General features: G+C 37.0%; 1 protein-coding gene across 1 annotated transcript in view; it reads left to right on the top strand.

Moving 5' to 3' along the window:
• Nucleotides 1-16,078, top strand: part of pou6f2 (POU class 6 homeobox 2) — a 166,009-nt gene that overhangs the window by 32,855 nt on the left and 117,076 nt on the right. Inside the window, exon 2 of the mRNA XM_066689500.1 lies at nucleotides 5,238-5,335. Coding sequence (XP_066545597.1) covers nucleotides 5,238-5,335 — 98 coding nt within the window. The remainder of the gene's footprint in view (nucleotides 1-5,237; nucleotides 5,336-16,078) is intronic.

The following is a 16,078-nucleotide window of genomic DNA, read 5'->3' as shown; positions in this document are numbered from 1 at the left end:
CAGAATAGAAAATGCACTGAATAAATAAATAAATAAATAAATAACTTTATTGCTAGGGGGAATCAAACCACTTTTTCAGCTTATTTACCACAGCCACCTTATGGCATTTTCATTCTGATCAATTGCAGTCGCAACCAAACAACAGTGATTTAAGATTATTAATTTAGCAGGGCTCTAACGATTCTTCAATGCATTGACAACGCTGCTAGAAAGAAAGCACTCACTAAACTGATGCAAATCCCTCAGCTTCATAATTTGTTTTATGAAATGTCAGCAGGTTTGGAGGTTTTATTATTTTGGTTTCAAATCAATTTAGTCCCTCAATTAAAGGGAAAAAAAAATGAAACAAATCCCCATGAATAGCACACAAATGCCTAAAGTGGAAAAACATAGATTTTCCAATGTATGCATAACCATTCTGCAATTTTTTACCTTTAATTGCCTTGTGCAATACTAATAAGATACTCAGCTGTTGGGACAGTCAACTGAATATTGTGCATGAGTTTATTTGATATTTTTACTGTATTAATTGCACAGCCAATGTATAGTCTTTTTACTATACGTGTTTTTAAGGTGTAATTATGTCAATAGGATAAATGATTCAGCTCCATCACAGTTCCATGATGACTGTGCGTAACCATTAGTGAAGCTACTGCTGCTGGAAAATGGTAGTTTAAGCTACTGATTAGTTACAGTAGGGTCAAGGTTCACATTTACTGTGTCCAATGCAACCTGCCAATACCAATACACAGATTAAAAAAGGTGGCTGGACACTAGTGATGGAATTTGCCACTAAGCCTTCCCCAGAGGCTACCAAACCGAGGGTCTATACTAACAGTTCATGAAATGTTGCCATTTATGTAAAGCATTATTGCTCCAACCAATTATTCAGATTATATGTAAAGATATGATGTAGAATGGCAAATTGTTTATTGTTTATACAGAAAATGTGTCTAAAATACATTGACAAATGGGGAGAGAGACATGGGTCAAATCATGATTTCTGTCATTTTAGCAGTAAGGTTATACAGTTTTAATTAAAATCTCAGGACAATCAGCCCTGTGGCTATATTTCTGGGATCTGTTCAATTACATCGATTTTTACTGTAACAAAGAGGAGGGCATTTTTTTAGCATTCACTTTTACAAGTTTATGAAGCCTAGACAAATGCTTGCTTCATAAGTAATATGATAATTAATTAATAAACTAATGTTATATAGTATCAAGCTGATACATGTATAACAAGTTATACACATTATTTTTGTTTTGTTCCTGGTTTTACTATATTACAGGCACAATGTTTTATACAATGTTTTCTTTGTTAAAAAAGAAAGCTTTTTGGATTGTTTTACTCATGATGGTTCAGCAGAATGTTTCTGATATGTGTGGTCCCCTTTGAATTTATTTGGCCAGTGCAGTCATACAGTTACATTCTTTTGTTGCTCACGTTAGTTACCTGGTGTAGGTTTTTTATAGGCTTTTATAGTATTCATAGCAGCTGTGCAATACATATCTGTTTTGTGTTATGTTTGTTGAAGTGTAAGGGACAGAAAGAAACCAAACCAGCAGAATGGACTGAATGGTCATGTCCTTATTTTTTTCCTTTGTTGTTTTAAAGCTCTCATTAAAATTACTCCTATTGTTTATATTTCATCCAAACAAAAGGTAAATACTTCTGTTTGTCATTGTTTGCATTGTATTTTTGCTGTTAGGCTTTTGGTGCTTGAATGTCACATCAAGTCAATTGCAGTTACATTAAAAAATGCTTGTTTTTGCAACTAAATTGCATGTTAAAGTGGAAAGGAAAAATGCAATTTAAGATTGTATTTATGTATGTTTGTATGTATTTATATATTTTTTAACTTTGTCAACCCAAAATGCCTCTTTTTCTAATGACCTGCTTAAATACAATATTTAATAATGACACAAATATTAAAGACTGTAATGTATATTTTTATGTAAACATTTAAACAGTTTAAACATATAAATACACACACTGTAAATACCTGTGTTTATACAAGCATATATAATGATTTCTCAAAATGCTATTTTTGGCTTAGCACAGTTATTATTCCACCACAGAGTCAATCCATCTAAGACCTATACATTCATGGGAAACAGATTGTAATAATTATCAGAGTACTTTCAGATAAAATTAGCGTTAGCTAACATTGAATTCTAGGCTCTATATTAATGCATCAAGTTTATAGAACAGACTATGTAGATTAGAATAGCTTGCATTCATTGTCTGCCAAATGTCAATGGGAATTACATTGTAAATGCATTCATATCAGTTTAAACTGTAAATGGTTAAAGGCATATGACACATTGATCCACATATTGAAGCAAAGCAATTAGAATAGAAGATCAAATGTTGTCATAAGCAGCATTGTTGTCATTTAAGCTCTAAATATGTTATTTACCATGCTAATGAACTATTCTACTCCAAAACATTTCTGGACAGGCTTCTTAAAGCACGATTAAAGGATATATATATATATATATATATATATATATATATATATATATATATATATACAGTGAGGGAAAAAAGTATTTGATCCCCTCCTGATTTTGTAAGTTTCCCCACTGACAAAGAAATGATCAGTCTATAATTTTAATGGTAGGTGTATTTTAACAGTGAGAGACAGAATAACAACAAAAAAATCCAGAAAAACGCATTTCAAAAAAGTTATAAATTGATTTGCATGTTAATGAGGGAAATAAGTATTTGACCCCTTCGACTTAGTACTTGGTGGCAAAACCCTTGTTGGCAATCACAGAGGTCAGACGTTTCTTGTAGTTGGCCACCAGGTTTGCACACATCTCAGGAGGGATTTTGTCCCACTCCTCTTTGCAGATCCTCTCCAAGTCATTAAGCTTTCGAGGCTGACGTTTGGCAACTCAAACCTTCAGCTCCCTCCACAGATTTTCTATGGGATTAAGGTCTGGAGACTGGCTAGGCCACTCCAGGACCTTAATGTGCTTCTTCTTGAGCCACTCCTTTGTTGCCTTGGCTGTGTGTTTTGGGTCATTGTCATGCTGGAATACCCATCCACGACCCATTTTCAATGCCCTGGCTGAGGGAAGGAGGTTCTCACCCAAGATTTGATGGTACATGGCCCTGTCCATCATCCCTTTGATGCGGTGCAGTTGTCCTGTAACCTTAGCAGAAAAAAAACCCCAAAGCATAATGTTTCCACCTCCATGTTTGACGGTGGGGATGGTGTTCTTGGGGTCATTCCTCCTCCTCCAAACACGGCGAGTTGAGTTGATGGCAAAGAGCTTGATTTTGGTCTCATCTGACCACAACACTTTCACCCAGTTCTCCTCTGAATCATTCAGATGTTCACTGGCAAACTTCAGACGGGCCTGTACATGTGCTTTCTTGAGCAGGGGGACCTTGCGGGCGCTGCAGGATTTCAGTCCTTCATGGCGTAGTGTGTTACCAATTGTTTTCTTGGTGACTATGGTCCCAGCTGCCTTGAGATCATTAACAAGATCCTCCCGTGTAGTTCTGGGCTGATTCCTCACCGTTCTCATGATCATTGAAACTCCACGAGGTGAGATCTTGCATGGAGCCCCAGACCGAGGGAGACTGACAGTTATTTTGTGTTTTTTTCATTTGCGAATAATAATATTTTTTGTGTGTGATTTTTTTGCTGTTATTCTGTCTCCCACTGTTAAAATACACCTACCATTAAAATTATAGACTGATCATTTCTTTGTCAGTGGGAAAACGTACAAAATCAGCAGGGGATCAAATACTTTTTTCCCTCACTGTATATATATATACACACCTTAGAAAGGTATCAGGACATCATTCCTATTTCAATTCTTCTTATGAAGTTTGGAGCAATCCTCTGAGAAGCATTTCTTTCTGGAATAGCTGTATCATATAACAGTCTCACATAAAAAGTGACCCAGCATACAAACAGTAGCTTACGCAACTTAGAATAAATGAATTCATGAGAGAATATGATATACAGTATTTTTTGTTGCCTCTCTGACTCACTGCTTCTCCAGAAGACTGAGCTGCAGAGCTTTTAGTTCTACCTGTTGAGCTAGCAACGTACACCTGTCGCCACACCAGATCAAAGTTGAAAGAAAATGAATTTATTTCATATAACATAAAGCCAAGAAGATGAATCCAATGCAGCTCTCTAAAATGTAAAGCATATTCAGCATTTATGATTCACAAAAAGACATTCTGCAAATCGTCAATGTATGCACTTGTGTACAGTACCATATGAGGGCTACCTTTTCCCCACAGGAAGGTTCTGGTGCTTAGTAGTTTACCCTATAACTTTGGTTTCTATTTCCTTTTACAATAATGGAGTCAGTAGAGATTACGTTGATCCCACATTACTGATCCTGTTGACACCTTGCCCAACGTAACTGTCACAGTCAGTACAACTATGTGCTATTTCAAACATATTCATAGCTGTGCTGCCAGCTACAAAGCACTAACTGATTTCTGGCCCTCAATTATCCATTATCATCCACAATATATATTCAATGCTAGTGAAAAAAGGAGTAAAAACGTTCAAAAGTGCCTAGTTGTCAGCAGGTAATACAAGGTAACTGACCAAAGGTTAAAGGGGTGGATTTTTATGATTTCTGACAATACAATACACTGTGCGTATGCATTTGGCACAAGTAATTGTAATGCATACACATGCCTAACCCCCCCCCCCAACACACACAGACATGTTTTTTTTCAAATGTAAAAAGGCTTCTTTGCATATGCAAAGCCTCCTAGTGGATTTCCCCCTGAGGCGCAGTGTTGTCATTCTTGTAATCGCCACGCTCATTACTGTTTCAATATTTAAAATATACGCTGTCATCTTTCACAGCATTGTGGGTTTAACACATTTGAATAATTGTTGCTCATTATAGCAGCCAAAACGACTACTAGCCTGGGTGCACGGAGCACTCATGTATGTAAATTGATGTATAATGTGCCCTACATTTGTTCCGGTGATATTATTCAGCTTCAGTTTCAGCGCTGTCACTTTGCCATACATCTCCTTCAATGAGCTGGACCAGCTGAATGAAGTGGTAATTTATGTAGCTTGATGAGTGATTCTAAGCGCTTGAGTTATTGATAAAGCACTTAGGCATATCATTTCCAGCTTGATGTTATGTGACATCACGATGTGGCAATGTGCCGCTCTCCCCAGGCTGTGGTTATTAAACCAGAGCCTGTTCTTTTATTTTTTCCCCCTTGTGTTCAGGGACCAGGGGAAGCACAGCACAGGCTGACTCAGGCAGCGGCACAGCCGACCAAAACCAGCTTAGCCAGTCCCACCCAGCCTACCCCGTTGGACCACAGGTGGGTAATGCTTACTCTTCTATCTCCAGACGTGACAGGTGGAGAACAGCGCTTAAAGCTTTGCCCCCTGAGGGCTTGAAAACAGTCAAAGATCTGACAATTCATCATTATTTTGATATATTATTATTATTATTATTATTATTATTATTATTATTATTATTATTATTATTATAAAATTAAATTATTTAGGAATGATGTTGAAACTCATTTAATAATTTGATATGTATTTAACTCATTACATCTTTTCAACTTATGCAGAATATATGAAAGGAAACAATAAATGTGTGTGTGTGTATATATATATATATATATATATATATATATATATATATATATGTATTTATGTATTATGAAAGGGGGTGTAGTGAATCTGAATTGAATATTGCATTTTCAGACATTTAATCAAAGCTTAAACTAATGTAATTTGCTTTTCTTTGGTTTTTATAGTATTATACAGTGAATGTGTTTGCACATACATTTTACAGAAAATATAGATGTACAGTTAAACTTTTTAATTTAATTACATATGGACTGTGAAGATTTTTGTTTAAATATATTTGAATCAAAATTATTTTCAGTGAAAGCTTATAGATATACAATCAATGTCCTTAAAAACAGTGTCTATATGATCTCTTTACTTCATGTATCATTTTACCTACCTATATTGGGGCATATTTTCACATAATGATCACTCATAAACAATTGTATAAATAATTCAAATATATAATTTGCCTTTACATAAATAGCTGTATTTGTTTATTTTATTAATACTATTGTGGGAAATGCCCTTTTCCAACTTTAAATAAAAACTATATATTTTGCTTATACTGAGTTCACATAATGTTGTTAAAATTGTATTTTCTATGTTTCTCTTTGCACTAAGATGTAAGAATTGAGGAAGATATTTCAGGAAAAGCATTAATCTCTGCAGGGCTGTGGATAAGCATGTACAAACTGCTGTAATTGGTCTTCTGTGTTCCTGAGATAGTAATATTGACCAACATGTTAAACTCTTACCCTACGAGCAAGTGATAATCTATTATAGACTAATTGGAAGGTGAAGCTATTTATCAGCATAAGCAAGTCCAATGTTTTGAAGGAAACAAGTGATGCCGTTTCGACCTGCATTGATTTTATTGATATTTGTTGGGAATGTTCAGGCATGTCTGCTCACATTCTTTTGCATTGCTTAAGAGGCAAGAGGTACTAGTATGAGAAAGAAGGGAATTTCAGCAGTGGCGGGAGAAAATTATTTCACTCACAAGAAGGGGGAATTAGGCAAAGTATGCATTTTAAATGTACATGACAGTAATACAAACAAGCAAAAAAAAAAAAAAAATGAAGAATTGTATGCGGTATAGGTTTGCAACAGTTTAATATCACAGTTAGTAAAAAGCACTATGTGATTGTTGGTTGCTTGCATTTCTTTCAAAAATATGGAAACTTTTAACAGTCAAATTATGATTTGTTCCAGACTTAACTCCAAGTAAAGTAGCTGAGTTTCCAAAGTCAGGATTTCCGGTGCTGCCTGGCCAAAGAAATGCATGAAAGTTGTAACCATGTACACAAATACTTATATTAAAATACTTTTTTCCTTGGTGGTATTAAGTGGTTGTGTGCAAAATTAAACTACGCAAGAAGTGGAGAATAAAATGTACAAGGCCTCCGTGCCTTTGTTCATTGCTTAAAACAAAGTGCATCACTATATTTATTTGTTTTCAAAAGATCCCCAGTTTGTGTTCTGCAGCTTTACGTACACCGGCAATGCCAGTTCACTTACCATGCTAGGACTGTGTTAGTATATCTAACTAAATAACAGGTCTCCATGGTCTTGCAAACTGTTTGGTCGACAATTTTATTTTCATTTTACCGGTTAACAGGAGTAAACAGCTCAATACCTGGGGACTTCACATTTAATTGGATTCATTGGTTTAATGGCATGTGGAGTTGTAATGAACTAAAGGTCTATTAGTGCAGCAGTAGCTGTCCTTTGATAATACATTATCAGAGGGTAGAAGTGTTTCTGGTAGAGTTCTTTATAGAATTATAGTGGTCTATAGCATTAAGCCATTTCACTATACAATTTTATCCATCTACATCTCTGGCAACACTTATTGGATGTACGTTTAGACTGTGGTTTATATACAGTGAGGGAAAAAAGTATTTGATCCCCTGCTGATTTTGTACGTTTGCCAACTGACAAAGAAATGATCAGTCTATAATTTTAATGGTCGGTGTATTTTAACAGTGAGAGACAGAATAACAACAAAAAAATCCAGAAAAACACATTTCAAAAGAGTTATAAATTGAGTTTCATATTAATGAGGGAAATAAGTATTTGATCCCCTATCAATCAGAAAGATTTCTGGCTCCCAGGTGTCTTTTATACAGGTAACGAGCTGAGATTAGGAGCACTCTCTTAAAGCCAGTGCTCCTAATCTCAGCTCGTTACCTGTATAAAAGACACCTGTCCACAGAAGCAATCAATCAATCAGATTCCAAACTCTCCACCATGGCCAAGACCAAAGAGCTGTCCAAGGTTGTCAGGGACAAGATTGTAGACCTACACAAGGCTGGAATGGGCTACAAGACCATCGCCAAGCAGCTTGGTTAGGTGACAACAGTTGGTGCGATTATTCGCGAATGAAAAAAACACAAAATAACTGTCAGTCTCCCTCGGTCTGGGGCTCCATGCAAGATCTCACCTCGTGGAGTTACAATGATCATGAGAACGGTGAGGAATCAGCCCAGAACTACATGGGAGGATCTTGTTAATGATCTCAAGGCAGCTGGGACCATAGTCACCAAGAAAACAATTGGTAACACACTACGCCGTGAAAGACTGAAATCCTGCAGCGCCCGCAAGGTCCCCCTGCTCAAGAAAGCACATGTACAGGCCCGTCTGAAGTACAAGAAACGTCTGACCTCTGTGATTGCCAACAAGGGTTTTGCCACCAAGTACTAAGTCGAAGGGGTCAAGTACTTATTTCCCTCATTAACATGCAAATCAATGTATAACTTTTTTGAAATGCGTTTTTCTGGATTTTTTGTTGTCATTCTGTCTCTCACTGTTAAAATACACCTACCATTAAAATTATCGACTGATAATTTCTTCGTCAGTGGGCAAACGTACAAAATCAGCAGGGGATCAAATACTTTTTCCCTCACTGTAGCTATATAAATTAATTGTGTAAGTAAGATACAAAGCATTATGAAGCACTTTACATTATCTGCAGTTGTCTATAACAGTAGGTTTCTTAATGCATATCTAGAACAAACACATTGAGTGTACAAAACATTAGGACCACCTTCCTAATATTGAGTTGCACCCACTTTTACCCTCAGAAGAGCTTCAGTGCATCAGGGCATGGGCTCTACAAGGTGTTGAAAGTGTTCCACAGGGATGTTGCCCATGTTGACTCCAGTGCTTCCCACAGTTGCGTCAAGTTGGCTGGTAGTGGATGCTCTATTGGATTGAGATCACTGCAGTGAGCTGAATTCACTGTCATGTTCGTGGAAGCATTCCTGGCCTTGTGGCATGGGGCATTATCCCGCTGAAAACATCCATTAGCAGATGGATACACTGCTGCCATGAAGGGATGCACCTGATCAGCAGTGAATGTCAGACATCCTGTGGCCTTCAAACGTTGCTCCACTTTTATCAAGGGGCCCAAATTGTGCCATGAAAAACACAATCCACACCATCACACGGCCACCACCAGCCTGCAATGTTGACACGTAGCATGATGGATGCATGTACTCATGATACACACTGGAAACTGTTGTGCGTGAAAAACTCAGCAGCGTTGCCGTTCTTGACACACTCAAACAGGTGTGCCTGGCACCTACTACCATACCCCATTGAAAGGCAGTTTAATCTTTTGTCTCGCCAATTTACCCTCTGAATGGCACACCTACACAATCCATGTCTCAATTGTGTCAAGACTAAAACATCCTTCTTTAACCCATCTCCTCCCCTTCATCTACACCGATTGAAGTGGATTTAACCGGTTACATCAATAAGGGATCACAGCTTTCACCTGGATTCACCTCATCAGTTTACTTCATGGAAAGAGCAGGCGTTCCTCATGTTTTGTACACTCAGTGTATGAGTTCTGTGTGATTCCCTGGCTGTTGTTTTACACATTATTAAAAGATAATTTGCCAGGATCAATTCTGCAACAGAATAAAACAAACTTCTGAAAAGACTTCTTAACATAGGTGTAGGTTTAGAGAATGTTACATTGTCCCCCCCAATATTGTATTCCTGGCTCCATGGGTATAGGGGACCACGTCCCCCCCAATTCTGAAACCAAACCTACGCCACTGCTTCTTAATGTCAATAACTAGGAAGGGTACAGGGGAAGAAAATTATTGTCCAACAACCCCCCAAATGTATTGTAGGGGAATAATATTTTAAAACTAATGTGGTTCATTAGCTTTTAATTAGAAATTATAATACAATTCTATATATAGAATATATATATATATATATATATATATATATACACTCACCTAAAGGATTATTAGGAACACCATACTAATACTGTGTTTGACCCCCTTTCGCCTTCAGAACTGCCTTAATTCTAAGTGGCATTGATTCAACAAGGTGCTGAAAGCATTCTTTAGAAATGTTGGCCCATATTGATAGGATAGCATCTTGCAGTTGATGGAGATTTGTGGGATGCACATCCAGGGCACGAAGCTCCCGTTCCACCACATCCCAAAGATGCTCTATTGGGTTGAGATCTGGTGACTGTGGGGGCCAGTTTAGTACAGTGAACTCATTGTCATGTTCAAGAAACCAATTTGAAATGATTTGACCTTTGTGACATGGTGCATTATCCTGCTGGAATTAGCCATCAGAGGATGGGTACATGGTGGTCATAAAGGGATGGACATGGTCAGAAACAATGCTCAGGTAGGCCGTGGCATTTAAACAATGCCCAATTGGCACTAAGGGGCCTAAAGTGTGCCAAGAAAACATCCCCCACACCATTACACCACCACCACCAGCCTGCACAGTGGTAACAAGGTATGATGGATCCATGTTCTCATTCTGTTTACGCCAAATTCTGACTCTACCATCTGAATGTCTCAACAGAAATCGAGACTCATCAGACCAGGCAACATTTTTTCAGTCTTCAACTGTCCAATTTTGGTGAGCTTGTGCAAATTGTAGCCTCTTTTTCCTATTTGTAGTGGAGATGAGTGGTACCCGGTGGGGTCTTCTGCTGTTGTAGCCCATCCGCCTCAAGGTTGTACGTGTTGTGGCTTCACAAATGCTTTGCTGCATACCTCGGTTGTAACGAGTGGTTATTTCAGTCAAAGGTCCTCTTTTATCAGCTTGAATCAGTCGGCCCATTCTCCTCTGACCTCTAGCATCAACAAGGCATTTTCGCCGACAGGACTGCCGCATACTGGATGTTTTTCCCTTTTCACACCATTCTTTGTAAACACTAGAAATGGTTGTGCGTGAAAATCCCAGTAACTGAGCAGATTGTGAAATACTCAGACCGGCCCATCTGGCACCAACAACCATGCCACGCTCAAAATTGCTTAAATCACCTTTCTTTCCCATTCAGACATTCAGTTTGAAGTTCAGGAGATTGTCTTGACCAGGACCACACCCCTAAATGCATTGAAGCAACTGCCATGTGATTGGTTGGTTAGATAATTGCATTAATGAGAAATTGAACAGGTGTTCCTAATAATCCTTTAGGTGAGTGTATATATATATATATATATCAATATATAGTGAATTTAAAAAGAAAGTAACAGAAAGTGCAGATGATATACACTCCACTCTCATTGGACATCTACACTTTTAACAGTAATACGTAATATTAATAAATAATGCTAATTTGAGTCTATTGGGGGATTACTAAGGCATTTACTACCAAATTATCTACAACTCGGCCTTGATTGACCTAACATCTTCAGATTTTCTTTCACTTTGTGTGTCACTATGTCTGCTAAGCCTTACTACTTGATTGAGTGGACAGTTAAAAAAGTGAGGTAGAGAAGATCTACCCCTTCTAAATCTATGCTGACTTTATCCCACACAGTTTCCATTTATCATAGGAGACCTTGATATTAAACTTCCTGAAAGCTACTAAGGGAGTCAACCAAGGAGACATGGAAACTCGGGCATTAAGAGTTGTAGGGATTTCAAACAAACTTCCTAGCTACTCCTTTCAAAATCAGCTTGATGAGATTTTTAAGAAGCAAAGAATTTGCCCCCTCTTGTATCTTTTGGGTTTACGTTCTTGTAATGATTTCACTGTATTTAATGAGGTACCACATGTGTTGTGCAATTCTGTTTATAACACCTCATGAAGAAACAAATAAATAATAATCACCTTTCTGAATTAAATGAGCCGTGCAATATTCTATGATCATAAAAACACCTATTTAAAATACAATAATTGATGTTTTCCCAACATCTTCAGAGGTACCTTGTTGCCCGTACTCTGTAGCACATTTTCAATAACAACGCAGTTTTGATTAGTGAGACTAATATCTCCTATTAAAGGATCAATATGATTAGACAGATTCCAATTCAAAGCCTTGTATTATACAGTAACTGAACTGAGGGTAAAGCAATAGGAAAGCATTTATCCTATTGCTAATCCATCTTCACTCTTTTTCCTCAGCAAGATAGTACCACTTTATTGTTGATTTGTAAAGGGCTTCTAACTCTGTTCTGTAGACATCTTTCTATGCCATTCTGATGAGCTGATCACATGCAGGCTTACTTAGAGCGTCTGCTTAGATAAATCTCCATACTATCAGCACACAGGTCACATCATAACAGCAGAGGGGCTGAAATTGGCTGCCTTTTACTGCTTAAAGATGTAGATACAAAAACAAAACAGTCATACAAACAAGAACAGTTGTTATATAAGAAAGAGCAGCAGCCAATAAAATATATTAACCGATATCAATTCCTTTCATTATCACTTGGCTTAGTGCTGAGTGACTATGAATTATGAATCTTATAATACATTTTTCTTACTATGTATTCCAAATAATTACAACATTTTTATATACAGCATTTAATAAATATATATTTGTGTAATTTAACTTAATATAGAGTTACCTTACTAATGCTTAAATTAACCTGTTTGTTCTCCATAGCATGTTTAGATTTCTGTCCTTGTCTGGTCAAATTGTATATGTCCTATTCTGGGGTTCACAGCGGGGGTAATAAGATTATCACAGAACAGTAAAAGCATGTGTTATGTTATCTAGGCTGCATTTTGTTTCCTCAAGTGTAATTTGTAAGAATTGCAATCATTTGATTCTAGCTGCATGTACACAAGTGGCTTAGAACATTACAGCAATAGTGTGTAGTAGCACTAGTAGTTTCAGCAATAGTGCATTCAAGAAAACAAAATAATCAATCATTATACTGTTCTCAGACAATAATTATGTCTTAACAACTTTGTGCTTTACATATTCTGCAGAATTATCAAAGTGACACTCCTGTCATTTGAACAGTGCACTCTGCATCACCAGACCAGCTTCCCCTTAGTTATTACTTCTACAGTGTGTTCTACAGCACACGGCTTTGACACTCCATGCAAAATACAAGCAGATAGCTGACAAGTGCAGTTAAAGACCTTTCAGTTTAGCCCTTATTCTGTGAAACTGCTGGGCCAGAGGGCTGGCAGAGACAGTACAACAAAAAAACTGTTCTGTCTGCAGTGGCACTGGCAGCACAAAATAACAAACACAAATGTTCTTGTTTTTTTGTTTGTATTTGTTTTTCAGGAACTTAACCATTCATTTTAATATAGGATTAAATAAAATACCTTATACATATCAACAGCCATCTGTTTTTGAGCCAGACCCATGTTGTTACAAATTACTACAGCTAAATGTGACTAGGGCTTTGCTCTGGAATTCAGACAATTGAAAAGGTTCGGATTTTTTATTTCACCTTTATCTATTGTGGTACCAAGCACAAGTAATTGTGCAAATACATGTAGACCAGCCTTGAAATTTTAATTATATTTTAAATATATCTACTTTAAATCTGAGCTCCACATGTTTTTTAAGTTTTCCCTGATAACATAACTGCAGTTTGCTGGGTATGACTGAGTAAAGTCAAGTGGAATAGGAATTATTAAATACCTACTCAAGCATGATGCTCCTAATGCATCTTTCAGAGGGGGAGAGAATCTGTTTTAAAAACAGCAGCTAAAATGCAGGCACATATTCCATCACTAGTATTAACATTTTCTATTGCTCATCTATTGTTTTGAAATGTACACTTTTTATACAGAAATAAGGTGTACTGAAATACTGTGATGAAAATGTGTTTTTCCCCATTATTACAAAGGACTCATGGCTGTTCTACATCTTGAAAAACACTTTCCCAGTTGCTGTATTTCAGCTGAGGTTATGTCCAGCTGCGGTTAATCATAGAAATTTGGGGGTGGAAAGTACAGCGAACAAGAGTTATCAATAGTTAACTGAAACCTAATTTACATTAATATTTTCATGTTATAGTGACCACCACTATGACCACCTTTTATATAATTTGAAATAAGTCACTGCAAAATAAGGAGAAAATGTCCCAGCAGACTGAGGAGTTATATATAAGAGTTATATTGATGATGAGACCTCGCAGGCCTTATACAGGAGTCTCAGTTACATGTGTAAGATGACATACAGGCCTTTCTCTTACTACTAAAAAAGTGCATTGCATTAAATATTACTGAGTTTTTTGCATATAGGGTAAGAATCTATATCAGATAAATTGTCAATCAGGGATTATAGTTTAATGGACATCTGAATTGTCAGGTAAAACAGCAACAAGGAATAGGGTTTTGGTTCAATATCTACAAATGTACCTGTTTAAGACTGCATCACACTAAAAATAACAGTTTATCAATTTAGTTCATCCTGATGTGCGTCTACAGTATTTAATGTTTTTATTTTTTATATAAATATATATAACACCATGGAAACCGCAAGATATTTGGAGGAATCAATACATCACAACAAGATAAAAAGATCTCTCAAGAAACAAGACATCTTATGAAGAAAAGAAAAGAAAGTACAGACAAGGCCCCAAATCAAATGTTAATTACATTGAACTGTGCAAAACACTAAGGGAACCTATTACTAAAGATAGAAGAAGGTTCAACAATAACGTAATTAAAGAAACCACTGAAAATCATAGGAACATCAAAAATACAAAACAACATCTCCTAATAGGAAAGAATCAAATCATGGCCCTGAAAAACGATGATGGCGCAACAATCGAAAACAGATAAGATTATCAAGAGAGTGGAGGAATTCTACAGAAAGCCATAAAGTAGTGATAACAGCAGTGAACAGAAAGAAGTAGAGGTCTCAATGAACACAAGTGAAATATCAGCTTCTGCCATAAAGACGATGAAAAATAGGAAAACATCTAGACAAAATGGAATCACAGTGGAGATACTGAAAGATGCGAAAGATTTCTTTCCTCAGAATTGGAAAAATCCAGCTGTCACAAGAAAGGAGGCAAAGATCTAAAGAACTATAGGCCCATTGGTCTACTCCCTACAGAAAACACAATTATTTAAAAAAGTACTAACACATCACCTTCAAGACACCCTGGACTTTGCCAAACCAAGAGAACAAGCAGGAGTCAGAAGTGGATATAAAATGATGGATCATACTGAAGTTATTTGAGAAGTATTAGAAAGATGTAGAGAAAATGAGCTTCCACTGTGCCTGGGTTTTATTGACTAAAGAGAGAGCATCTGAATCAATCTGTACAGGTTCAGTCATCATTGCTTGAAGAAATCAAAACATTAAGGAACCATACATACATCTTATATATTTTCAGCCATGCCACATCAACAATCAGACTTCACCAGGACATTGACAAGATCAGGAACTGCAAAGGAGTAAGTCAAGGAGACACAATCTCTCCAAAAGTCTTCATAGCAACAACTAAATATGTGTTGAAGACTTTGACCTGGGCAGAAATGGAATAGATGGCATTGCCATCTTTATAAAAACTCCAAAAGACCTACAGCTTAAAATTCAAGAAGTCTCAGATGCTAGTAAGAAAACTGAACTAAAAAATAATGTTGCAAAGTGATACAGACACTTTAAATTATACAAAGAAGCATGGGAAGATCCATGTTTGGTATAACAGGGAGAAATACATACAAAAACAAATGGATCAGAGGACAAACAAAAGTAAGTGATATCACTAACAGAGTGAAACTGTTAAAATGGCAATGGGCCACTCACACTACAAGATGAAAAGATCAAAGATGGACAGAGGAAGCTGTAGAACGGATCCCAAAAGATTAAACAAGACCAAGACGACTACATAGAAGCTGAGAAAATGAAATCAGAAGTGTAGCAGATATGACCTGTACAAGAGATGCTGTAAGAGATTTGAAAACATTTTTGAGGAGGCTTTTATCCAGTAGCAGATTGACAAAAGCTGATGAAGATAATTATGTATATATTGTAATGCACCATGAGGAGTGGTGCGTGACAGTCGCTATATCAGGACACACGTTCTTCCCCTATTCAGTCTAAGCGAGGTGGCCAGCCTGCAGGGCAAACCCCTCCCTGGGGAACACTATAAGACAGGCACCCTCAGTCGATGCAAAGTACCTGAGGGGAAACACAGGGAGGGATTTTGGAGAGTAAAGACAAAAAGTGACCACTAACTGTTTGAGAACAGGCTTCGAGAATTGACCCGGACAGGACGACGGACTATAA

Source organism: Amia ocellicauda, chromosome 2 (genome assembly GCF_036373705.1).
Source record: "Amia ocellicauda isolate fAmiCal2 chromosome 2, fAmiCal2.hap1, whole genome shotgun sequence".
Lineage (NCBI taxonomy): Eukaryota > Metazoa > Chordata > Actinopteri > Amiiformes > Amiidae > Amia > Amia ocellicauda.
This window is presented reverse-complemented; position numbering and strand designations above follow the sequence as displayed.